The sequence below is a fragment of the Ambystoma mexicanum genome, chromosome 9, assembly GCF_040938575.1.
Source record: "Ambystoma mexicanum isolate Mex_15411 chromosome 9, UKY_AmexF1_1, whole genome shotgun sequence".
Taxonomy (NCBI): domain Eukaryota; kingdom Metazoa; phylum Chordata; class Amphibia; order Caudata; family Ambystomatidae; genus Ambystoma; species Ambystoma mexicanum.
Genome location: NC_090931.1, coordinates 333,920,199 through 333,947,700, shown reverse-complemented (window position 1 = coordinate 333,947,700; position 27,502 = coordinate 333,920,199). Strand labels below are relative to the sequence as shown.

The 27,502-nt window shown below is 45.8% G+C and overlaps 1 protein-coding gene across 1 annotated transcript in view; it reads left to right on the top strand.

Moving 5' to 3' along the window:
• RCC1L (RCC1 like) overlaps positions 1 to 27,502 on the top strand; it is a 338,336-nt gene that overhangs the window by 26,966 nt on the left and 283,868 nt on the right. The window contains exon 2 of the mRNA XM_069614751.1: positions 20,557 to 20,686. Coding sequence (XP_069470852.1) covers positions 20,557 to 20,686 — 130 coding nt within the window. The remainder of the gene's footprint in view (positions 1 to 20,556; positions 20,687 to 27,502) is intronic.

The window sequence follows — 27,502 nt, the reverse complement described above, 5'->3', positions numbered from 1 at the left end:
ACTGAAGAGGACCACTTGGTCTCAGTCCTGGCGCCTTTGGCACCAGGCCTATCATTGTGTTTAGTGGAAATCTGCATCAAACATGGAGGACAGGAAGTCAGGGTCCCATTATTGAATTGGACCGTGCAGTCTAGTTTATTGGGTGTGGATGAGCAAGTGGGTGCGGCTGGCTATATAAGCCACGGCCAAACCTGAATCCGTGCTTCGCGTTGCTGTGCATCCCAGCAGCATACCGCTCACCGTGCCCAGCTCCCGGCGCTCCACAAACTCCAATCCTGATCCGGCTGCCGACCTGTATGAAGAAGAAAGTATGACAACGTTAACATCTCCGCTTACCTGAGAATCCTGTGGAAGTCCTGAACATCGCCTGGACTCCTTGATCATCCACCGTCCGTTGGGCCGCGTCCTGCAACACAAAACAGGTTAGCAACATTCGAAACCTACAACCTAGCGCCAGCGCTTTGTGCACCTGAACTTGCCTGCCATCTTCATCAGCGTCATTCAACCGCACTACGGAGTTGAGCCACAAGTCTTCTGAATTTCTCCGACTTCGGTCCAACCTGCAGAGACAAGAGGAAAACAACATGTAAGTCGGCACTCCTGCCGCACGGTTAAGAAGCGTGAAATAATACACAGGGACGCGCATAGAAAGAACAGAGGGAGAAAAAGAGCAAGTGTGAAACACACATACAAAGGAATAGATGAAGGAACAGTCGCAATGCAGGAAAACCGAGGTAAGGACAATCTAAAGCATTGAAGTGAGGACCACAAGGTTAGCCACAGCCGGTCTGGGCTTGGCCTACCACTTCCTCCAGGACCAGTGAAGTAACTAGGCCCTTCAGACTTCACCTGCAATTGCGCCCCTGCATAGACCAGGAGGACAGAGAGTCCACCAAGCACACACCCATGGTGAGAGTCACTCTAGAGGGAAAAGGCAGGGAATTTGGGAGGGAGGTGTGGGTCATATCCCAGAAGGACAAAACTCCCTAATTCCTTTCACTTGTTGTAGGAGCTGCCTCCTTTCAACCCAAAGCTGACCGCCAGAGCGACCAGAAGCATAATCGGCAGACGACCACGCCCAGCTCTGTCCAGTGCTCCCGCATAGACCAGGTGAGCGTAACACTTTACCTCCACCTTTCTGCCAACTATCAGCCTAAGTAATTACCCAGAAGACTTGGTGCAACTTTTAGCTTCAGGTAATGCTTACACACATGTATCTTAGGCCAGTTGAACGTTATTAGATTTCACAGTAACAGATTGGTTTTTTTTTTTTTTTTTTTTTTTTTGGACAAGGCTGGTTTCACTTTTAATATGGGGAAACTCTTAGCTTGGGCAAGAGTTCTCTTCATCAATAGTAGATACGCTGAAGCCTGCAGGGATTAAGGGTGCGGGTGTTGCTGCCCGATTTTATTTGCCCCTTTTGCAAGCCCAGGAGAACCACCGTAGCTCTCATGGGAGGCCACGCCCCCTCCTCAAAGTCTCTCGCATCATCCCGTAGGGCCTGAAGCCCGCTGGGATTAAGGGTGCGGGTGTTGCGCGCCCGTAAGGTGTTCGGCGCCTGAAGGCAGAGGCACAAAATCACCCCAGTTCGAACAGAGTGTTCTTGTGTACCCTGAGGACGGTGGAGGGTTCAAGGAAATGTCTGAGCCCAAATCGCAGACTATGAGGTGAGTTTGATCCAGCTACTTCCAGATTGCGCTGGTGGGGGGGCAGGAGTGGGCATGATCATTTTACACAACAGGCACACACTGGCACTTGGCACTCACAGTGCTCTGTGTTGAAGCCCAGTCCAGCCCAGAACAGTGCGATCTCCGTGTGGTATGGGGAGGAGAGACCCCTCTCTGGAACTGACTTCTTTCTACCAAGGCTATGTGATGATGGTCCCCCCCTACCCCCTCCGATGTTGCCTGCAGAGCCTTGGCTGGAGGAGATAACTCTTCACCCCTCCCCCCTCTACCTTTCTACATCCTCGCTTCTATCAAACCTACAGGGCCCCCAGCCTCTTTGGTGCAACGGAAGCAAATCATGGGCCGAAGGCTGAGGGGGGGGGGGGGGGAAGCATGTCGCTTAAAGCTCCGGGTGTCAAGCAGCGAGTCAGACAGGGCATGGGAGCTTGTACTGGGAGCGTGTGCATGAATGGAGCCCCTGCCCATCTGTACTCTGTCTCTGTGTGTGCAAAAGAGGGAGACTCAGTAGACCCTACCTTCAAGCCACCCTGCACTTCCGGCCCACAAGTGGGACATCTAATACGGCCCTATGTGCCCACTTATGGTTCTGCTCTGACTCCTTTCTCCACTTTCGGTCCGGCAAGTCCCTTCCTGGATGGATTTGTGCCCCCGTCAATTTGTTAACCCCTGGAGGGGGCCTTGACTGTGTGGCCGCTGCCACTCTCCTGAACACTTTGGCCATCGGTTGCGAGAGGATTTCTATGGGCATTTCGAAGCTGACTGGTACGAATGTGTCGTTGGTTCCATCTTTGGTCCCACCTTTGGCTGCTTCCTTGGGACTGGCCCCTCTTTGACGCCAAAATTGGGGCAAGTAGATGGACACAGTCCTGCAGCTGCCATTCGTTGCCCCAGTATCTGAAGCACATTCTCCTGTTTCTTCTGTGTCCATGTCTCGGGATTCGGGGGGTAAGGGTTCAGGTGGCCTGGGTTGGGGGGGGGTGGGAGGAGCCCAATGTTCCATCCAGCATCGGGAGCAAATTCACGATTGATGCCCCCTCTGGGGTTAGTTCCTTCCTTCGTCTCATCCCACTTTTGGCTTCCAAACCCTCCTCAATAGGAGACCACTGTCCATCAGCCCCACCTTCCTGTGATCCTGCAAAACTGTCAAGCTGTCCCTGTCACCACCTGCTCACTGAGATAGCCGAGATCAAAAACCTTCTATTAGTTTTGATCAACGGGGCGTTGGGGGTAAGGGGAGGAAGGTGGTATGGGGAGAGGTGGTGAGGGCTTGCAGGGGCTGGCCCAGGGGTGTCAGAGGGACCCAAGTCAGAGTCCTCAAAGGGATTCAGCCCTTGCACCCCTGTCCATCTCCTGCCTCTGTGGTCATGACTTTCCCACCCACAAGGAGCTGTCTAGAGGCGGTTCCCACCCTATTGCCTCCCATTACAGAGGGAGCACACCGGGTCCCTAGTCCCGGGGGCCGAGCACCTATCTTGGCGGAACTTAGTGGGGACAGTCCAGGGCAACTTGCTTAGGATGGATGGATGGATGGATGGATGGATGGATGGAGGACAGTGCTCTAAACCCTGGTCAGGGGAGACCTCCATCGGGGCACAAGACACTCGAAGGCTGCAGCAGTTCGACGATGTTGCTCCACAGTGTCCCAAATGTATTGCCAGACACAAGGCAATCAAGGGACGCCCTCAGGAACAAATGTTCTCACTGGTTACGGACTGTTGGGGAGTGTGGGTTTGTGTCTTGGGTTTCTTTGCTGGAGTGAACCAGATTATCCATTTTCCCAGCCAAAATGGATATGGTTAAACTTTATGGCTAGGAACGTTTTGGAAAAATGCAATGGCCTATGGCGGACAAGGAAAAGCAGCATTACAGTCAGTCCACTCTCCACCCCAGCTCCTGTGCGCCCCATGGGAAACCTCTCTAGAAATAGCCCCCTTTCAGGGGCTAATTTGACCGTCATGAGTACGAGGCGCTATGGGAGTCACCTGAGGCAGGGGTATGGTAGCGCTTGCTCTTTTGGCTAAAATAACCGTTCGGTGGGACTCTTGGACGGTGTTGCCTTTGCATGCCTTTGTTGTTTTTCTTTTTGTTGTGCCTACTGTAATTATGTACTAGAAGGATGCACTTTAATGGCCTTTTTTGGCCGAATAAAGTTGTTTGACTGAGATACACTGTTAAACTTCTTATATATGAAAGGTATGCTGCGTTAAAGTAAAGAATAGATTTCAGCCTTTCTTTACGAATCACAATTGGGAAAATGCGACCACTCGCTGATGTAGTTTTCACAAGTGAAAGGTTTCAAAAATTGTTTTATCACGGTTAGGTTTTCAGTAATGGTCTTCGCAATGTTCACGCTTCTTAATTAGTTGCACACGACCACTCCTTCAGGTAGATGGTCTTTTCGCTTCCACGGCTTCTGCCACAACTTCTACTGCTTCTGGCTTCTTCGAAACCCAAACCCTTCCTCTCTGAAGGTGTCTCTGGGCCGGCCACACATTTATGGAGCCCCTCTCTCCTCAGACACACAGCTTGATAACTGCTCCTAGCCTCGGTCTCCAGCATGTTCTCCTCTTCACAGCAACCAGGCTCGCATGGGGAAAGGCAGCTCTCCTGCAAGCCTTCTGCTGTGCAGCCCTATGCACTTCAGATTTTGGAGGAAAAGGACCTTCTCGGAACAAGCAGGTGAAATCTGCTGTCTCTACAGCCCTCTTGTTCTCCCACTTCTGCTTGGTTTGCCAGCTTTGTGCCTTCTTCTTTCAGCTACTACAGCTACAACTTGCATTCCAGTCACAGTTCCTTCCAATTGCCTGCACCGGCGTTAGGCTTAATTGCCTGATTACTGCTACTGCATGCCTCTTCTGCACTTTTCCTCGTCCCAGTACTCTTGGAATTATGGGACCTGTAGTCCCCTTCAACAAAGTTATTTCTTTTCTGTGTTAAATTGATTCTAAGGGTAGATTTATTTCCTTTTATAATCATTAAAAGATGGACTTTTAGAATTTATGGTAACAGAGGAAGACATTTGACTTAAGGCGCTTTTGCCGGATCCTTTTACATTATACCTTTAGGACTAAGGAAGAATGTTCATCCTGAAATGCCTTAAACGATCTTTGTTAACAAGGCTTGATCGGATTCAACAGAACTTGTACCCAGAGGCGTAGATCTTATATGTGGGCCAGGGGCATTATAATCTCATCCAATGATGCATGAATTATAGGGGATCTTTTGCAAACGAAATGCAAACTGTACTCGTTATATGTTTTAATCCTTATTTATCTATTTTATGCACATGCGCACTTTCTTGTTTTCCTGCATTCTTGTTGGTTTAATCAGTTGTTTAGAAGATGCACTTTACCAACTGTACTAGTCATGATTTTGGGCAGGCTGTGACTTTTGTGAATGTATTGATGTTTTTTTATGTACGTTTACTAATGTTTTTATGTGTATTCTGGCTTGTATGATACATTTTATCGTAATAAAGCTGAAATAAAATAAAATAATGACAATATGCCATTACCTGTTTGGCAACCCACAAAGGCACTTCCTCTTAGGGGACAAATACTGCGTCTCATCCCACGGGCTCTCCTCACCACCCTGGGCTGTGTCTCCTCCCAGGTGATCCTTCTGCAGTACACCACCCCCAAGGTCAGGATCAGGAAGCGTCTGCCTTCCCTTGGCCACCTGGGAGGAGACTTTAGGCAGGGTTTCAGTGAGGGATCCGTAGGATTCTTCACAATTATTCCACCCGAGCAATCGCGAAGTCTGAGGACGCATGTGGGAAGAATTCATGATCAGATTAGGTAAGGGTGCAGCAACTACCTAGGTCAATTAAAGTTGTAGCGTCTCCCGGTTGGGTGCATAGTTAGTTATCGCAGACAATGCTGCTCGAGAAGTAGCGAGTAGAGTTGAGCATAATCCTTTGCATCTGTGTCCTGATTAGAATCATGACTTTCTGTAACGTTAGTATGGAAATTCGGTATTATCCATTGAAGCCTTAATGGTATTAGCTCAATTCAGTGAGTTCAGACATGTAAAAAAAATGTTTTGTGTACTGCAGCATTCCTCTGGGTCAAGAGTAAAGCGAGCCAGAACCATTTTATTTAGAAACTGCTGCATCTGAAAGCTGTCGTAATGGCGTTGCAGTAAAAGTGTTCCAGCTTTTTTAATAGTCACTCTGCAAAAGTACCTCTGTGTGTGCTGCAAATCCTTTTCCTCCACATTCTTTGTTTAAAGCAGTACGTGTATGATTGGACTCCCTCGTTGGTACCTACAGCAGATAATACAAAGTTTGTAGGAGGTGCTCATTTCCTCTAAGAATTGTCTGTTAATTGTGCCATTACACTGGATAGGATCATTTGCATTTCAAAGCCTGCTGCTCAAGCTGTGCTTGCTCTCAAGTATAACAAATGATCAAGTAGTAATGGAATTAAAACTTTTTCAAGATGACTGGTCGATGATGTATGCTTGTTGTGCAAAAACATTAGTGGTGCCAAGGAGTGGTTTGTCTGCATTACCAGCATTAGTGGGCTATACAGTTTTCAACGGCAACTTTTAATTTGCATGGAGATTATTATGTGCAGCAGAAAGAAAAAACATACTGCAGTGGGTTCATCCCATGAGGCCAAGTACACAAATGTCAATTCCAAAGATATTGGTGCAAACTTCATGCATACGTTTGAATTCTAGCAGTGCCATCTCTGCCTTCCTTTCTTAAGCAGTCGAAATGAGTGTCATTTAGTTTACAAATGTTTTAATTTAGTTTGATAATAGAAACCTCTACTATTCGCAATGCAGTGATGCTACTGTCAATGTGATGCAGTGAAGTTTACATTTTTAGAAGGCCCTAGACTGTCGCAATGTTGTCAGAATCTGGTATGAGAGCCAATGGGATGGCTGATTTATGTCCCTCTGCTTTTGACCATGGGCAATGGGAGATCCAGATTCCCATAAAACTCGCTTCATCCAATAGCTGTTCCCACTCCCAAAGCCCCCCAAACCTCATTACCCCCAATCGGTCCTCCAGCTCACTCCTGCCATGTGGGTCAATCGGATTCACCAATGCACTTTTCTTCTGCAAAAGGGAAAACGAATACAGTCAGTTACTTTTCAAATTCTATCCTGGCTCTTCATCATCTAACAAGTGATACTGCAGCAATAGAGCACTAGAACAAGCATTTAGCAGAAAATAGGCAACAAGAAAGCAAACTACCAGGGTAGTTGAAGAGAAGGCAACAGAGGTTATTGTATCGACATAGATGCAGTTACATTGATAGATATAATGGCAGACAGATTAGGTAAAGACCAAGGGAGAGGTAGCAGCATAGAGGGACACTGTCCCAACCCAGAGGAAGTAAAAGGGAATTAGTTGTAATGCAATATGGCAAGAGACAGAGGAACCCATAGATAGTCAGAAACTGAGTGTGTGGTGTATCACTTGTGGGGATGTGTGTCACAGTTTGTTGATAAGATCAAGTTACATGATTTTCCAAGCACTTTGGAGTGACTATTTCGACGAGTGCATCTCTCAGTGTTAAATTATTACATACATTCAATCTGTTTTTGTAATGCGCTTTTATTGAGTTTTTCTTTTATCTTGTCCATTAAACACAAACTATGGCAAGAAGACATTCATGACATTTCATTTTATTAGCTCCTGAGGCAGGTGAGTAATTCTTGGTCAGAGGAAAAGCCCCAAAACCCACTGTCATGGTCATGAAGTCAGGGGCACAGGCATGCAGGGGTCGCATGCACAGGGGACCTGGGTGGACACTGTCCTGGCTCCTTTGGCGCCAGGCTCATGAACAAAAGTAAACAAGAACATCCATTTAAAACCAAAAAGCTTTTATTATTGACATAGCACTTCAGATGCATTAACCCTGAACATTCCATCTATTAAGCAGGATGTATTAACCTTGAACATTCCATCCATTAAGCTGCCCCAAGTGTATTCTTGGGTGTGGCTGCTAATGGCTTGCCTTCGCACATGCTCACTCTCTAGGAGTGGCAGGGTGTGGCTGGTAAGCCGGCCCTAATGGGCGTGCCCACGATCCCAGCTATATAAACTGCCCCAATCCTCAAGACAGACGCTTCGTGTTATTCTGCACTTGCAAGCAGCGTAACGCTCACCGTCGCCTGAGGTCAGACTTCCCTTTGAAGATCCTGCTTCCTGGACATCCTGCTTCCTGCCAGCATACTTCCCAACTGAGGGAAGCTGTTTTTACCTGTACATCTCTTCGGCAAACCCAGTATTCATCTTTACACTTTCCGAAACGCCGAAATCTTCATCTTGGCACCGCAGCAGGACACGCTCCATCGTTGACAGCAGCGCCTGCAAGGAAAAACAGAAGACAAGGTTAGACATCGAAAAAACTGTCCGTTTAAGGTTGTGCTTCACCATGCTTTGCGCTTTTCCTTAAACCATCACTTACCTGCTGTCAAACTTTGCGGTAGCATCCATCTTCCATCCGGCAGCGTCTTGTGTCTCACAGCTGCATTGAGGCCACATTTCCATCTAAGGGAAGAAAACTGAAGAGACACATTATTGCAGGCATACATAGGAGCAACATATAAAGACATTAAACAGAATGTACAACATCACAAGAGCTCAAGAAAGACTTGGCAATCATAAGGAGGAGCATATTCGCAGCTGGACTGGAGTAATAATTATCAGGGATCATTGAAGGAACTAGATCCCATTTGACGCACCCCTGCCAGAAGTAGCAGGACAGAGAGCTTATCTTCCATAATTCACAGGAGAAGTATCACCACGTACCACATCTCACAGCTTTTCTACTGAGGGAGATCCCTGAAGGGGGTGATTCAAGTTCAGAGAGGGCTGCAACCATGCCCCAACGCCTCCGCAGAGACCAGGTGAGCGTAACACCCACAAGCTACTTTCAGCTCCTGCACCAAGAACACAAATTTCGACCCCCAGGCCTAGCTTGGCATAAGGAAGGGCATGGCGCGCCATCACAACATTTGAAGTTGTTGCAAAGCATGAAAAGACCAAGCAAGGGAGAAGAGCCTGGTCTGCACTTCTACCACTGGCTTATACAGACAGTGGTCTTCTCCAGGTCTCATTTCTTTTTCTCACACTCTCTTGCACTCTCTCTCATTGTCTCATATTGTCTTTGTCTCTCTCACACTCTCATAGGTAGATTTTCCACTGTTTGCAGCAAGTACCTGGTAATTGGCGAATGATGGGAACCAGCAGCTTGGAAATTCCACTCATTGTTATAAGCAGAGTACTAAGGGTTATAGGAGCCAGGAACCTTGCGTTCAAAGGAAAAGGCTGCCAAAGAGATGGAGACCCAAGGCATTCACTTCTCCTTCTTTTGTATTGTGGGCTACATTGAACCACTGAACAGAATTTCTCCATAACCAAGCTGCGCTTCAGCAGGAACAGCAAAATGGCTGCGCTGGCTCCAGTGAGCACCATTGCACCAAAACTGTGTTTTGCAGCAACAAAAAGATGGCTACACTATTTGCAAAGCGCCATTGGGCAAGATGGAACAGGAAGCACCCCGAGAAAGACAACTAGGGTGTGTTCTTGTTTGTCTTAAAGAAATGGAGTGAAAAAGCAGTGCTGCTTTGCTGCAAGTCCAAAATTCCCATTGAAAAAGGGAATACGTCACCTCTAAAATGATGTCGCTCTGAGGCTCTTTTCCCTGTTTTCACCAAACTGCTTTTATCAAAAAAGACCCCGTCACGCCCAGCCATATTCACATTGTGCTCCATCAGAAAATAGCCTTATTCCTGAATGACAGGCTTTGCCAGCCAAACCTGAGAAAATCAACAAAAGCTTTCCTTCAGCTACAAGGGAAACACTTAAATTGTGCTACAAAATGTCACAAATCGCTGCTTGAAAAGAAAATCTGAGATTTCTGTGCACATGTCAATTTCATGGAGACCTTCGCTTGGTGCAGACTGTTAAAACAAGCTGGCTACAGAACCATATCTGAAAGGCAGATGCAAAAACAGAATTTGAAAGGAATATGCCCGCTTTCACCAAATGTGTCAAAATAGGCCTTTGCAAACTAAAGAAGAAAATACCTGTTGGAAGGTACTATGTTGAACAAAAACTTCTCACTGCCTAGCAATGTGAAAGGGGATTTTGCTGTGAAAATGCATGTATGAGATGGTTCTATTGAGCAGGTTTTCTTCCAATTTACAGCAAAAATAAATCAAATTAAATCAAACTGCAGTGGCTGCATGGGGGTGTCAGCCCAAAAACAGGTTTATGCTGAGGGGATACCAGAAACAAAAGGCTCCTCACAGTAGATACTGGCACACAATTGATCATTACTAGGTTGGACAGACTGTTGTCTGTGCTCCAGCCTTGTACAAAAGAATTCTAAGACTCCAAAGTGCGGAGTGAAATATCACACCTATTTGGGATTTCCACCAGAAGCTTCAAAGGAAATCTGTATGAAAACCCTGGGGTGACGGGGGGTAGACTTGGAAAGGAATGCCCATATATGGAGAACAATACTGACATTTGCCTCCAAGGACTATGTTAGTAATAAAAATGTTAAGACTTTTATCTTTGCCACAGGACTTTGCAAAAATGTGAACATTTTAGCAGTTTAAATGATTTTTTTAATGGACTTTAATTTAAGACATTGTAGCTTCCCCTGACACCTTGGGAATAGAAATGGCAGAGAATTGGGTATTATAAGGAAAGTATCCATGATGCCATTGCAAATTTTAATACTTACTTGCCTAATGATCATCCACACCCATGGATAAAGTTATAGAATTTTAAGTAATATAATACTCGCTGAAAAGCGCAAAAAACGGGTATAACGGCGAAACAATGTCTCACAGATGGCTGAGTTGGACTGGAATGGTCTGTATAAAATATGTAACCTGTTTATGTAAATTTCTAAGAGACTTCAACTGTATAAATGTACTATTTGTGGCTAAATCAGATTTTAGCTAAAGTAACTGTGGGAGGTTTTGAACATTATAAAACTCACATCATAAATCTGGCGTCCTGCCCTTGAAATCCAACCAGCTGAGAGCGAGGCGGGGACTAGCACCCCTGACCCAGTGGTTTAGAGGCGTGTTTAGCTAAGCCTACCCAGCCATATACTTCTATGATGTCACTGTGCATTATAAATAAGAGTCCATGACAGAGCTCCAGACACACACTCTCTCCTGAATTTCCTGAGCCGGCGTTCCTGATCTGCTCCATTCATCTTGCTGATTCCCTACAGGGCCAAAGCATTGCTGACCCTACTCCATAGTCCACCGCAAAACCCAAGCATAGCTGATTCCTACTCCAGCAAGGCCATTGATCCAGAAAACTCCCACTAATATCCCATTAACAAGAAGGGGAAATCGGTGGTCCTCTTGCATCCTGAAATCAGACCGGCTTGCGGCCCACTAACTGCGTGCCCACTGCAATCCTTCCACCCAGCTGTCCATAACGTCGAGTGACCAGACCTTGCCCAGCTTACTTTTGCCAGGAGAGTCCGCTACCTGGTGACCCGAGCCTTGGAGACCAGAACTTGTGACTGTCGAAAAATCCCAAAAACTCAAAAGTGGACTGTGAGTATAATCCCCACCCCACATAAACACACAGCTTACCTTGCCTTGCCTTTGTCCTTATCCCACTGTGTAAGCGGTCCTATTTATACCCTGGTAACTTGTTGAAACTGTTAGAATTATCTGTGTACCTGTCCTTGACTTTCTAAAGTGCTAGCGCCATCTCTTTATTAATTTTGTCTTGTGTAAATCAACCTTATCACGCTGGGGTGATAAGGTTGAAGTCGTGAATCAACCTTGGATCTTACTGTGTCCCTCTTTGTCGGTGTAATCTGAATAGTCTAGTTTAAAGTAAACCTGTTCTTATCTCAACTGATTTTCTTTCCTATTTCACGGCTTAATTTTACTCAAATCGACCCTTTTTCTATCTTGCGTATCTCATCCATTTAGCTGGAGACCTCCTTTCACTTTTGTCTCGTCTCTGTGCTATATCTTTGCCCAGCCCAAAAACCGCACTCCAAATCAGAGTATTTAACCCGTTATTATTAAAAACCGTTTGGGTAATTTAAAGCAGGAATTGAGAAAATTACAAGTTTTCCAACATGTCATTTGGCTGCAGCATGCTCTAAACTTTCCACTCATTTTCGAATTGTATGCCTTTTGCTGATCCATTGCCTAACATACATGCTATTGTGATAAAACATATGTATATTATAATTTAACCACACATTTACTAATTGTAAAATTCGAGTGTTATTTTAGGCTTTTGCTAAGGGTTTTTAAAGTCTGTTTGCCTCTTATTCTGTGAGGGAAGGTTAGATTTGGATCATGCTTTCTGCCTCTTACCCCTGACTATCTGCTGCTTTTTTCTATCCACTTAGAATTTGATTATTTGTGGGTTGGGGAACATTGCAGGGGGAAATCCAAGTTTGGTTGAGAGCCAGACCTTGTCGCCTACTTGATATACCAGTGACTCTATTTTTTTTTTATTTCTTTTTGTCGGCAAAGGTTTTCTGGGCGAGCTTAGTATCATGCAGGATCCTGATGGCTTTCTTTAAGGTTTGTCAGATGTTGGTATGCAGGGACGTAACTGCAGGTATGGCTAGCGCTGAAGGGGGATCGAGCACAGTGGTACATGGATCTTGTCCATAGAGAAAATAAAGGGTGAGAAACCGGTGGAGCTGTGGACACCGTTGTTGTATGCATATTCCGCTGCCCACAGAAGATCAACCCAGCTGCCCGCTTGAGTGAACATGCATCGTAGATACTGCTCAATGGTTTGGTTGGTTCTCTTGGTTTGGCCGTCCGTTTGTGGGTGGTGGCTGGTGGATAGTCTGATTTTGATTTGGGCTTCATCACAAGTTTTTCCAAAATCTGGATATGAATTGACTTCCTCGATCTGAAATGATTACTGATGGGAATATGTGTACTCACACAATGTTTGTTAGGCAGGTTTGAGTGAGGGTCCCCGCGCTTGGTAGGCCTTAGTGCAATGAAGGGCGCCATCTTGGTTAGAAGGTCCACGACTACCATGATGGTATTGTACCCTTTACAAGGAGGGAATTCTGTGAAGAAGTCCAGGGATATCGTGTGCCATGGGGCCAGTGATATGGACAAGGGGTGAAGTAAACCCAATGGTTTAGTTTTGGAGGTCTTGCTGCGGGCGCACACATTGCAGGTCTTGACATATTGAATTACGTCCGTTTGCCACTTGGGCCACCAGAAATGTTGTTGAATCTTTACTAGTGTTTTGGTGATTCCTGGATGACATGACCAGCAGTTAATGTGTCGTGTTAATTGTGTAGGATTTTGCCTTGCATTCCCGGTTCCGGAATATACAGATGTCCTGAATAGTACGGCAGGCCCTCTTCTATGGTCTGGGGATCTTGGGAAGCCCAAACCCGCAACTGTTCTGGCTTAAAGGATTACTTGATCTCAGTGTATAACTGGTCTAATGGAGGCAGCGTTGCGCTTGTCAGGCCCAGCAGCTTACTCCCTGGGATTATGGCCACAGGTTCTGTGGTGGCGTAGGCATCTCTCTTCAAGGCTCCACCTAATGTGCGATAAGGCATCCGCCTTCCCATTTCTGACTCCTGGACTGAATCTAATGATTTGTATTCAGAAAAGAATTGGGCCTATCTGAGCTGACGTGGAGATTGAGCTTGCGCTGTTCATAAATATTGTAGATTCCTGTGGTCGGTGTAAACCATAATTACATGTTGTGCGTCTATCCAATGATGACGCCACTCTTTGAAAGCCACATTGATGGCAAGCAGCTCTTTGTCGGTTATGGCGTAGTTCAGTCCACCGGGGAACATTTTATGGACCAGAAAGCCACGGTGTGCAAGTGATTGGTTGTCGGGTCTCGTTGAGATAGTACAGCTCCCATTGCTACACTGGAAGCATCAGTTTCCACTATGAATGGAAGCTCTGGATCTGAATGCTTCAAAATCGGCGCAGAGGCAAACTGCATCTTGAGTTGTTTAAATGCTTGCTCGGCTTCCACGGTCCACACAAAGGTCTTGTACTTTCTAAGCAGTGAAGTGATAGGATGTGCGATGTCTGATAACTTGAGTATAAATCGCTTGTAAAAGTTAGCGAATCCGAAGAAGCTTTGCACTGTTTTGACAGATGTGGGTGAAGGCCACTTCAAGGTCGCCTCCACTTTCCTATTACCCATTTGGATACCGTGCACGGTTAATATGAAGCCTAGCAACTCTACTGTGGTTACATGGAAATGACATTTCTCCAATTTTGCGTACAAGTTGTGTTCAGAGTTTCTCTAAGACAGCACTAACGTGATGGACATGTTCTTCTTCCGTGGTTGAATAGATCAATATATCGTCACAATAGCCCATGGCGCAAACGTCCAAAAGCTTGCACAGGACATCCGTCATGAAGAATTGGAAGGCCGCCGGCTCATTGCACAAGCCAAAAGGCATTACAGTATATTCGAATAGCCCGTACTTGGTGTGAAAGGCGGTCTTCCTTTCGTCCCGTTCCTTTATGCGGATTACATTGTATGACCCGCACAGGTCCAATTTGTTAAGTATTTTTGCATTCTTTACTTGGTCGAGCAGCACAGGGATTAAAGGTAGCAGATACCTGTTCTTCACCGTGATTTTATTGAGTCTTCTGTAATTGATGCACGTTCTGAGGTCCCCTTCCTTCTTCGGTATGAAAGAGAGCTGAGGAGGCTGGAGACGTGGACGGTCGAATAAATCCGTTGGCTAGGAATTGATCCAGATACTCACACAGGTGCTGGTTTTCATTTTCTGTGAGCGCATAAATGCGGCTACATGGAGGTTGTGATCACGGCATCAAGTCGATTTGGCAGTCATATGGCCTATACGGGGGAAGCGTATTAGCTTGTTCCTTTTGGAACATGTCCTCAAACTTTTTGTATATGGTGGGTAGTTACTCAATCGCACTTGTTGAAACTGTTCCCCCAGTTTTAGAGCTGTATGAACAGTTAACAAGTCTGCAAGCACTCCGATGGGAAGATCACTGCATGAGTTCTCCAGTTAATGACCAGATTATGGTAATCCAACCAAGGCATACCAAGTATAAATTGAAATTGTGGGGCGCTAATCATGTCAAAGGTTATGCGCTCTGTGTCCGTCTTTGCACAATAGTTCTCACTCTTCAGTGCACTGAGTGACGAGGCCCGATGATGACGGCGATCCATCCACCGAGACAATATTGTCTACCTTTCCTCTTCGTTGACCCGGTATGCTTATCCTCTGAGCTACTCTTATGTCCATATAGATACCAATCGCTCCACAATCAATATAGGCTTCCAGTGCGTGCATTCTTTGAGGCTGCACTGGCTTAGTAAGGATTACCAGTAAGGTAAGGTGTGAGACCGTGGTTGCTTTTTCTTCCCTCGACAAGCCGATCCCTATTCTTCTCGCATCCTGGAGTTTTCTGACAGTGGTGTAGGATCCTCTGAATTCACCACTAACGTTTCAGTTAGTTCGCTTACTTGGCTTGCTGGTGCAATCTTTCAGGAAAGGGCCTGCTTTGCCACAATATTGACACAGCTGTTGTTGCCTAAATCTCTTTCTTCTTTGGATAGCGGTCCTCTCACACTTCCCAACTTCATGGGTTCTGGGGTGTTTTCTTGATAACGGGATTGCACATTACCGGGGCGTACGTACAAGGGTCGCCCTACAGACCGGGCACCATCTGTCTTTGTTTCTTGTAACTGTTGGTTCAATTGTATCACTAAGTCTATGTATTCCGAGCAACACTCAGGTGGATTGACTACTTGCGCTAACACATCTTTCAATTCTCCACGAATACCCCTGTAGAAAAGGGTGGTTCTTTTTTATTTCGGCCAATTTATTTCAGCAGCGAGTCTGTTAAATGGCGTTATGTATAACAGTAGGTCTTGTGGTCCCTGCCGTAAAGCCAACAACTCCCCATCCAGGGCTTGCCCTTGACTTCTGCGAGCAAACAGTTTGTCCAGCTTGTGCTGAAATTCACCAAAATTATGCAGGAGAGGGTTGTCTCAGTTCACAAAGGGCACTGACCAATTGGCGGCATGACCACCCAAATACAATACAAAAGCCACCTTGGTTTGGTTCACAGGAAAGGCCTCTGGCCAGCACAAGAAGTGTAACCTAAACTGGTTCATAAAGATAGCATACCTCTGTGGGTCCCCTAGAAAGCGTTCGGGAGGGGCCAGGGGAACGGTAAGTGGAGCGGTCACTTGGCTATGAGGCTGTCCCACTGCTGCCCTATCGGTTGAACCTGGTAGAGGAACCTGCCCAGCATGAGCCGCCAATAAGCGTTTGATCAAATCTTCGGTTCTTTCTCTATTGACTACCACTTCCTTCCTAATAGCGTTTGTTTCTGAATGAGCTGCGTGTACCTCTGCTTGTAATTCCCCCAAAAGGGCTGATAACTGATCCACCCCTGATTCCATGGTACTCGGGCAGGGCTAACGACGTGGGTTTAGCGTTCTGTAACGCTTACCTCTGGTGTCCTGCAGGAGTGCCTGGTCCGGTCTTTTCTGACGCGTTGCCCCCTCTCGGAATGACCTTGCTCCGAAGATTGCCCCGGCCACTCCTTCTCCCAGTGGTCTGTTGGGGATAAAACTCCAGAGGACCGTGAGGTTGGAAGGGACCTGGGTGGACTTGGAACCTCTGGGAAGTGATGTTCAGGGGTTCTGGGTGACCTAAAGGTAAGTACAAGAAGTAAGTGTCAGTCACTATCGGCTTCTCCCTCCTCCTCTAACCCCCTTCTGCCCCTTTAGCTATGGCTGGCGCATAGCGAACGCTGCTCACTGTGATAAACTGAATGCAGGGACCAAGGCTCTCTGGTAATTATCCGGCTCCAGTTACTTCACTGAAGATGCGTGGTCCAGGCCTGCTGCGACAACCTGGATACTGGCGATGAGCAGGTAGAAAACGTTGCCCTGACTCTTGGGCTCCTTAATGTAACGCGTGCTATGCACTGTGTTTGTATTGATGCACTTGTTTTTTAAGTCTCTTTGTCTCTTCTTCCCTTTTTAGAAGTGGATCGGCTCGGCGACTGTGTGGGAGTTGGCCATTGATGAGAGCGGGGTTCGCCTACCCTGTACAGGTAGGTCAAGTTGCGAGGGGTTCTGGAAACGGGTTCCAACAGGAGGCTGTATCTTATAAATGTCTCTCTTGGATTTCAGGTTCTCCGGGGCTGCTGACACTGTGAACCTGAGGCGAAAACCAAACTCAGGGTGGCAAGAACCAAGTCTAGGGATGTCCGTGTAAGAATCTGGGTAAAAATTGTGGAGTCGAGCGAAGCCAAGCTGCTCCCCGATGACCAGCACTAGACCACTTGGGATGTTTGATCCTTGCATTGCATCCTTGCATTGGACTGGCGCCATCCCTGATGAACACCCCGCATCCTGACCCCTCTGCGTGTTGTGAGATCATGACAGCTTGACTCTGTGCCAAGAGAGCTACTCTATAAAAAAAATGAATGGACTCTGAATGCCCATGGCCCATTATGGAATGGTTGTATGAATTTCATCAAAATACATCTGTGCAAATTCGGTTGGGCTTGGATGAATCTCTTTCAGCACCAATATCTACGGCGAGAGGGCTGAAGCAAGGGTGTACTTGCTTCAGCCTTCATTAATTTTTTTATAGCTAATTTGGGAAGATGATTCATAGATCTGATGACTGATTCACCCATCTTAAATGGACATACAATCAAATGGTTACTTTACACGGACGATCTCGTCCTAATGTCCAAAACACTGAAAGGCCTGAGAAACATGCTAGAAGCCTTAGACAGATATACCCAAAATAACTTTATTTCAATAAATACAAAAAAACCACAAAATTATACAGTTTGGAAATTTGAACCAACGACAGAAAAGTGGTTGGTGGCATCTCAATGGTGTAAAATTACAGGTGGTTCCAAGCTACATCTATCCAGGAATTAATGTAAACAACCATCCGGCTGACCAACCGTATCACATGAGCTTGAAAATAAAATTAGCTACAGCCATATCGCAAGCACGCATAATCAGTAGCAGATATAGTAAATTTTCAATCATCCCAGTTCTGTCTTATTACAAACAAAAAGTAACGCCCATTTTATTATATGGAGCAATGGAAACCCTATACGTACTGGGGAAAAAATGGAAGGAAAATATTGGAAATCTATATTAAAATTGCCCTCTTTCGTACCCATTGCTGTAGTAAGGCATGAATTGGGTTTCATTTCGTTAAATGCTAATTATATGTGGAAGATGTGCTTGCTTTATCGCAGATGTATATTTGTAGATAGTAACAACGGTTTGTTGTCAGTTCTGTCTGAACAAGTTGAAATCTCCAAGGATGACTTTGCCAAACTATAGAGATCAAAGACCCATGAGATTGCATGATGCAGAAATGACACATGAACTTCTCATAACCAATCCCAACAAAGCTAAAATAAAGTTATGGGAACAGGACTGGATTAAGACAAGGGAACAATGCATGAAATATAAAGACTTCAAATCAAATCCATTCATGCCAAATGAACGGTACATAGTCCTAAAATCCTATTTGATGAAATTTCCCAATCCAGTCCATCGTGCAAACCTCATGCGCTTTAGACTCAACTTATGTCAGACTAAAGAAATTATGGCAAGATGGCAATTATAATAGAGCAGTTAAATTCTGTGCGTCGGTTCTGTAATCAAGCATGTGAAACTACAAAACATCTCATGATAGAATGCATTGAACTAACATTCTTAAGAATTGTTCATTTCAAAAGCAATTTTGAACTATTCCCAAACCCTATGGGAAGCACTCTTTCATACAGAGTCCAGAGTAGTAAAATATTTAATTGTTAACTTTTTACAAGCATTAAATCTGGGTCAGTGGATTGACATAGTATATAAGTGCCTTGAATATATGGTGTATTAGTCTTTTAATTTTAAACATTGAGAAAGATAATCATTTTATAATTTTAGCAATTGTGCATTTTATGCTAAATTTCTTTCTTAATTTTATTGATAATTGTGAATTGTTTTTAAAAAACATTTGAGTTTTTCTTTTTGTATAAAATGTGAAATTCTTTCTTTTTTTTTATATAATATGATGTGAAATATAATTGAATGTAATTATGTTGAAAGGTTGAGATTTTCAACCACATTAATACATTTTTTTTTTTAAATCACCCTATCCTCCATTTTCCTCCTCGTTTCTGGCCAGTACTATTTAACCTTTTGGCACATGAATATCTAATACTGGATTGGTCATGTTTGGGTGGTTCAGAGTAGGGCAAACAAGCGCGAGGCAAGACTTGCTAGCATGTCTGCCTCTATTTTCTTTTTTTAGGAGTAAAAGCCATAAATGACCCAACATCATTCCAGCAGATGGCTGCAAGCAGTGCGGCCTGTGACAAATAGATAGGGTAAAGGGGTGGGATAGGTTGTCGTCGTATCCTCTAAGTGTCTGTCTATTTGGTGAATACAGTATCTCTGGAACTCCTAAGCAAAATGCCAGGATGGGGCAAGGTACCTGATAGTGTTGGTGGGTTATACCCAGAGCTCTGAACTTTCTCACTGCTGTGCTCTGGGGACTTTGTTTCCACTTCTCTCCTTCCTCTTTTCTTTCTCTGTTTGGTTTCTAATCCCTCACCTTCTCACCTCTTCCCAACAGATGTCCTGTGTACCTGAGTGGGGATGCTGTTCTCAAGCTTGTGAGAACGACAGTCCGGCGACTGTTACTTTAGGTTACTCCATTTCTTCCCTTTCTTCTACGTAGCTCTGTTCCTTTTGTAGTCGTTGTTTCTCACACCATCCCGTCTTGGTATCTTCTGCTGTCCCACAGCTTTCTCACTGTAGTTGGCTTTGGTGCGTGACTTTGCCTTCACTCTGACTTTCCTGAAGCCTGCAATCCCTGTCCACCTCCATCTCACTCGACATTTGATTCTGCTGGGTAGCCAGGAATGAGGATTCAGGTCCTCATGCTGATGGACTACCACAGACAAGGGCAACATCCATCAATCCTCCCTTCTGAATAAGAGCATCAGCATCTGCGTAAGAGGAGGAACCTACACCTCCAGCAGTCTGCAAAGATTGTTTGGATATTTTGATAAATATTTTCATAATATAAAGAAGTGATAACATTATCTAAACTTGTGTCAAAAAATTGAGGAACATGGTTTTTATTAGTCCAAATGAGCAGAAAACGTAATGTATACCCTAGCTTAAATGGCTGTTTTTTTAGTGCCAACATACATAAAGCACAGCATTTAGTGACACATAGTTGTTCCCCTGGTCAACTTTATTTGATTTACCACTTCCAGGGAAACCGAGCACCACACCAAAAACTCAGCATAATAAGTATTAATATATTATGGGCTGAAAAAAGTTTGACATTCATTTCAGGACAGAAACTAGTTTTCAAAGCATTGGCGTATCCCCATAATAAGTTTGATCAAGTGCTTAAAATGTGTGCTTGAGTAATTGGTTGTGGGAGAATGTCTGCAATCATTTAAGTCATGTTTTAAATTTGAAAGATAAGGAGGTATTCATGAAAAACAGAGCATCCCCAAATGTTTACATTCTAATGCAATCCATCCTACAACTCCATCCATATAGTGCACATTTTGCCATTTCCAGATTTATTTTTTATTTGCTCTCCAAATGATTTGAACCTTTTAGTGGAAATATCTGCAAAGTGCTTGCTTTAGTAATGTCTTAAAGAAATATATAAAATGTACAAAGCCTCAAAATGTGTACTCAGCATTAGCCTTTGTCAGGTGATGAATTGACTCTTGGCAAGTAAAAAATTGTGCGCTCTCTGCCTTATTATGCGCAAAAATTGTGCGCTCTGTGACTTGGCTAGTAGGTTGCAAATTGAAATGTTTACTCCTGCCTGTATTCTTAACTTTTCAGATTTCGTCTGCTGCGTGTGGCTATGGATTCACATTGTTGTCCTCCAGAACAAATGATCTCAACAAAGTTTGGGGCATGGGCCTTAATACGGATTCCCAGATTGGATTCCATAGGAGCAGGAGAGACCGGAGTAAGCATTTTAGGATGACACCATAGTCTGCAAGTAGTCTGCAAGTGTACAGATCAAAGGTCCGGTCCTAAAAGTGAGTTTTTCCAAACTCAAAGCACGGATATTGTTCATATTATCAAAAAACATTGTAACCCATGCTCCAAATAAGATTTTTAAGTGAGATTTTTTTACTCCTCATTTTTTGAATGTGGGGGTAAATGGGGTTTTTAGGACGTAACAATGCTCTTCTAATACCACTGCACAAACCTATCTGCAGAGCTGTGTGGTTGGAAGCAGTGGGTTTAGGCAGCCTACTTTGTCAGTTGTGTAAAGTATTTTTACTTCCTTTCTTTTGTTGATTTATTTTTAGGAATTAAAAGTGTCTGGCATGCTGCCAATCTGTAGGGCTGACTGTAAGCTATCTTCACGAAATGGCACACAAACATTCAGAGCGAGAAGACACACACTCAATCTAATGTTGTGCATTTACTGTACATTGGTATGTGGAGAACAAAGGCATATCTATCTACTTATAATAAAAGGCCAGATGTATGTTTTTCCCTGATGCTGTCATGTGCATTAGAGGCTGCCTGAAAGCACAGAATGCTCTGCTAGAGGGAGTTGTTGCCTCGGGATATGCAGTGGTTCAATGCGTATAGCTTCGCCTGCTAGTGGTCCAATTCGCATAGCTTCGCCTGTTTCCACTACTAGAGGGAGCTGTAGGTTTATGATATATAGTGGTCCTATTGCGTCAATGAAAACGTGCACTTTGACCCATGTACACAAGTCTGTACACTAGTTTATTTCATAAAGGACCAAAGAATCTAGTCTTAGAACATGCTCTGCCCAGACACTTCTAATAGAGATCCTTTTTAAATTGATGAAAATGACCTTGCTTTTAAGGTAAATTCTACTATACTTGTGTTTATGAACTTGAAAGGAAAAAGTGCAGTTCTTGAGCTTTCTACGTCACTAAAATTGTGTTTTTTCACTGTGTAGGACTTCTATGCATGGGGGACTGAGTTCTCATTCCTGTCTGACCACGGTTGCTTCATTATGACAATAGAATATGATTGGTCGAAGCAAAATACCCACTGCAAAGAAAATGATTACTTAACCTCAAAGGGGGCAGCAGGTGCCCAAGAACCTTTAAATCAATGGGTTATGTGTTTCCTTAGTTCTGATTCACTGCAGCCTTGCAGTGCATTTGTAAGTACTGTATGCCATTAGGAGGGAAGATCAGACCACGCGTGCACTGTCACAGATGACCACACCAACGCTTGATTGACTGTTCAACGGTTTTTGGACTCCCTAATGGCTCTCTCTCACTCTCTCGTGTCTCCTGTGGTCTTTGCCCCCCTACCCTTGACTTCCCTAAACCGATAGGTGGTTACTAGAGACTAGTGATCCCTACTAAGAGCTGGCTCAATACTGGTGCAGGCCTAGAACTTACTGCCTCCGGCTCTTCTAGGTGTTGCCTAACTGGGTGCCCACAATAAAAATAGTAACCAGGATTGGTGCCTTCCAATCACTGCGGTCTAATTTAGTCCTCTCAACTCACACTCTTGTTCTACTTGTCCTGATGTTCTCCACTGCCTTTCCCTTCCTTCTACTCTCTTCCTGTCTTTTCATCCCTCTTTTCTTTCTCTCCCTGCCTCTATGTACCTGTGGTGTTCTTCCATCTACTACTACCCCCTCTCCACTCTACTACTACTACTCTCACGCACCCACCCTCCCCTCTCCACTGTATTACTCTACACTCTGCCCCTGCTTCTTCCAGCCATTCTCCTTTCACTCTCCCAATCACTTCTTTCACTCAGCCTTACTTAATACCCTACACTCCCATCGCCACCATGCACACACTCGCACCTCCATAAGCAATTTCTCACCAATCAATACAGGGGTCGAAATTTGGATTTGTGGACCAGGAGCAAAAAGCAGCACCTGGGTATCGGGCATAACCAGTTACTCATGAGTTGCCTTTGGGCAACTAGGAGCTAGTGCATATTGTGCAGCAAATTTAACTTTGCACCAGAAGTAAACTATCTTTTTGTCCATTTTGTTTTTATCCAATATGCTCTAAACATCCCTTGGGTGTGTTCTTTAGTATCCTTAATGTATCCCAAACATACATAGTTAATATCACAAAGTGGTAGCTGTTGGTTTCAAGCTAGCCAGGCTTCCCTTGGCCATAACAAGGATCTAAATGGCTCCCAGTGCCTGGCAATTTCGAACCCTGCCTCACCCTGCGCACGCTCTCAAATATCTTCCTACACACTCCTCTGTAATTTCCTTCCTCCGCCTGATTTCTCAATCCACCTACTTCCTTGACCTCAACCGAACAAAGCACACTGCCTGCTTCCCGGGTTCCCTTTTATACACCACCTCCCCGTCTCAAAGGTCCGAACCCCTACCTGAATCTCCAGGCCAGTCATTAGCCTGTTCTTAACCCGTGGTCATTTTGTACATGTGTAAGGCTTTAAAAGGCCTTTGTAGCATGCCCCGTCCACAAACACTGGTCCACCAGAGTTCTGCTATGGTGACCCATGACAAGCAGTCCCTTTCTAAGTTTTTAGGTGTGTGATCTCTAAGTGCAAGTTTGCCAGAGTTATGATGGCTATCCATGCAAGGTGGTGTGAGAAACCAGAAGTTGTCTCGCCCACTAGTATCCAGGGATCTGTCATCCAGGTGGCCAGGACACAGCCATCGCTTTTGGATCCAGTTCCTGGGGGTGGACCAGTGCGGGAGGATCGGGGGTGGGGGGTCTTCGGGGAGTGGGACTGGACAGTGATATGCGGTATCCCCTTCTCTGTAACACCTTTCCCCCATCCTACCAAGTAGGATATTTAGGAGCTCCAACTCCCTCACCCCCTTTACAACACAAACACTTTCTCACGGGCAACAGACTAACACCTGAGCCGTATACTGGACGTGTCCCAATACAGTGGTCAGGCAAGGTCAGGCAATTCCTGACTATCACACACCTGACTTCCACTAAAATTACCCACACAGATAAAAGGCGGAGCACGAGAGCAAACTCTGAGCGAGGCAAAGCACATGAGGAACAGCAGTTCCAAGATGGCAGTTTAACAAGAGGAGAAATACGGCGAAACTGAAGGGGTTTGCACAGAGGGAAGTACCCTTTTTCGATAAGGCACTGTTGCTTTCATGAGCCCTCGAGATTTTAAAGCGCAAGACCAGTAAAACAAGGTGAAGAATCCTGCATTGTGTTTCTGGAGATACCCGGGGCCCTCCCACGTCAAGAATCAAGGCAGGGAGAATTATCCGCTGTGGTATTTTCCTTGGCACCAAGAACAAAGCAGCATCCATGAAATCAACACAACCGGTGCGTTGGGGAGACCGATACAAGACGGGTCTGTGTTGAAGCAAAGATTGCAAGTAGCAACATTGTATGACGAGTTTTGGAATTAACATTGTTTGAAATACGTGTGATAAAAGACGCAAGTAAAGATGAACTGTTAATGAGTGACTGAACTTTGAAACGAAGATACAATACCTTTGACAGAGTGGTCCGGCACCACGTGGGTGCTCAATCGAAAGGTCTCTGTAAGGTATCCAGCTGAAAAGTCAAAGTAGAGAATTGTGAATCTAAGTGGTCTTGCGACGGGTCAAGCAAAACCAAGCACACAATCGAAAGTCTTCGATGTTGATTCAGTAAAGAATATGATTCCGACGCAGGGGGATCCGGGGTGAAGCCAAACTAACCCGAGAATTTGTATGTGTGAAACCCTAAGGAGAAAGGAACTTTTTTTGTTTGTCATATTGCATCAGGACCTCTGGAAAAAAAACTTTAAATGGTAAAGAGACTTTGGCACAGAAGGCCACGATGTTGAAGTTTTGAACTGCACCCTTGTGCTAGAGAAGCCAGAGACTGTCTAAGCTTGAGTGCGCCACCTTGTCCTGTGCTGAAAACGTGGGGACGGGAAGCCAACGGCTTGAATATCCCGACATTTCTTGAACGCTTTTCTTTTGCATAACTTTGTCTTCCACACTATTTGTATTTAGAAATGAGGATTGGCAATAGGTTTATTTGTATAGACCCTTTTATTTTGACAAGATACCACTAGGACTGCATTATTATTATATATATATATATATATATATATTTCTGAGGCTTGTGGAATCTGCTTAGATCACATGCTGTGCATAGGCCGACATCTAGTGGAAGTTGCGGAGTATTACAGTTTGTTTTTCGAAACTCGAAAATGGGCGTCGACACAGGCGTGCCAGTAATACTATCCCTAGTGTGACGTCCACTGTACCCAAGATCCCTCACGCGTCTAGGATCCTCAGATTGTTTTTTTCCGCCATACTGGTCGGAAGCATCTTGCGGAGTTCCCTGGCCTTAGCCATACTTTTGCTTATTATTGAAGTTTAAAATTATTTATTAACATCCTTCCCCACCCCAACGTCGACCCTCGACACTCGACGACGGCTGGAGAAGACATCGACCGTCGGCTGCTGCACGACGGATCTGGGCCTCGGAAGGCCGCTGGCCTCGGCCCGGGCCTAGTAGGCCGCTGGCCTCGGCCCTGCAAGTAGGGAGAGTGGGGGGTGGTACATACTCTTCACTCTTGGTATATAGGTACACCGTTAGGTACACCTTATATATTTCCTACACTTACCAGCCCGCTGCCTCAAGGTGCGTATGGAGGGTACCCCTTTCCAATTCTGCCCCAAGTGCAACCGCAAATACCCTTGGGTCGATAGGCACGCCACGTGCAATCTCTGCTTGCCGAGGGACCACCCCGAAGCGAACTGCAGAGCGTGTAGTAGGTTTAAGCCTAAGACACTTAAGGACCGTTCGACAAAGCGTTGGGCCCACCACGCCAGGCAGGCGGCCATGGCAGCGGAGGGCGCCTTCAGCGATGGCAGCGACGCCGTACTTTCGGACGGCGAGGGCATTACGGCGTCGAAAGACTGCCGAGCGCAGGTCCCCGACCTCGGAAGGTTGTCCGGCAGGGCGGCTATGGGGAAGACCCCCGGCGACGCAAGCGCTACACACCCTACACACACTAAGCACACTAAGTCCAACCGAATCTCGACGACGTCGACTTCTCGGAAAGAGGCACAGATAGAACGGTCCGACTCGGTGTCCTCTGGGCGCTCTCGATCGAGATCGCCTCATGACGCAAGGCAATCATCCACTCTTGCCAAGAGTGCCTCGCTCCCTAGATTAACGGAAGTTCGATCGTCGGAAGACGAAGACGACTTCCACCCCCAGGCCGCGCTCCAGGAGACCGAGGCCGCAGTTATCACCAGCGAGGCCCCACGCTCGAAACACACAGATACCTCCCCAGACCCTCGACGAGAGCCGTCGAAAGTCTCTGGGGCCTCCAAGGGGCAGGGAAAACATTTTTCCACGCATGGGGAGGGGGGGAAACAGCGAAAAGCACAGCCTTCCACTCCTCTAAGACCATCCTTCCACCCTAAGCAGACAGACAAACACAAATCTACTGGGACATCAACATCCAGCAAGGGTACCCTTGAGTCCCCTAAGTTGCCTACTAAAGTCATACCCTGTTCCAAAGTATGGTCCAGTGAAGACATAGACAGGGTCATGTCAAGGATGTCTTCCTTAGCTGATTTTTATGAAAAAAACCCAGAACATTTCCTTTCGTATGACCCTCAAGGGGCCACACCCTCAGGCTCCTCTGATCCTATCCCCCTAAGTAAAAAGGCCCGGTTCGAAAGACCTGAACCCTTCGAGGTGCAGCCTTACTCTACTCCATACTCTACTCCACACCAGGAGTTTGAAATTATGGAGGAACAAACAGGGACTGAATACTATGCGGATGATGAGGACCTGGAGGAGATAGAAGATGAGCAGGAAATTTACAGAGTAGATTCCCCGGTAGAGAGCGAAGCCCCAGTTACAGACTCGCCAGTCGATAACCAGCCCCTCCTTAATGAAGTTCTCGCTCTCGCAGCAGAACATTTTCACATCGACACCCACGGTGTACAGGAGGAAAGGGACTTCGCAGAAGAGTTGGTGGGAGAGAGGAGGCCGGTCGCTCAGACCATCCCTATCCTTAAATCCATCCAACGTAGAATAGATCCATCCCTGGTGAATCCTAACCTCACCAGAGCCGTCAACCCCAGAGTCGAAAAACTTTTTCGGGCAGCCCAGTCTGACCCTCTTTATATAAGAGGACATCTCAAACCAGACTCCCTAGTGGTTACCAACACTCGGAAGAGGGCTGGGACACCCTTATCGTCATCAGAAGCTCCTCCCGACAAGGAGAGCAAAAAACTGTACGGGTTTGGCAGGAAGGTAGCCTCAACGTCCGCCTACCAAGCAAGGATTGCAAACTCCACCACCCTGTTGGCAAGTTACAACTGCCATCAATGGGAAGAGGTCGCGGCGCTCATAGCCTCTGCTCCTGAACCGTTAAAGGGCCAGCTGGCTCGGATCTCGGCAGAAGGGAGAGCCGTGTCTGGTTGCATATTAAAAGCAACTTTCGACGCCGCGGACAACGCAGGAAGATTGATAGCAGAAGGTACTGTTATCAAGAGACATGCGTGGTTACGGCAGTCGGGTTCAAAACAGAAACCCAGGCTTCATTAATAGACAAGCCGGTGGAACCCGATCTATTGTTTGGGAAAGCGGTCGAAGACGCACTTGAGAATGCCAAGGACGAATACGAGACTCTCAAATCCCTTGGCCAGCTTACCAACAAACCCCCTAACCAGAGGGGGAACAGTAATTTTCGTCGCCCACGCGGCCAAAATTCACAAAGAGGCCACTATGCCCAAGGACAGGGTACACAATGGAACAACAACCAGCAGTCTACCCAAAGTTACGGCAGGGGTAAC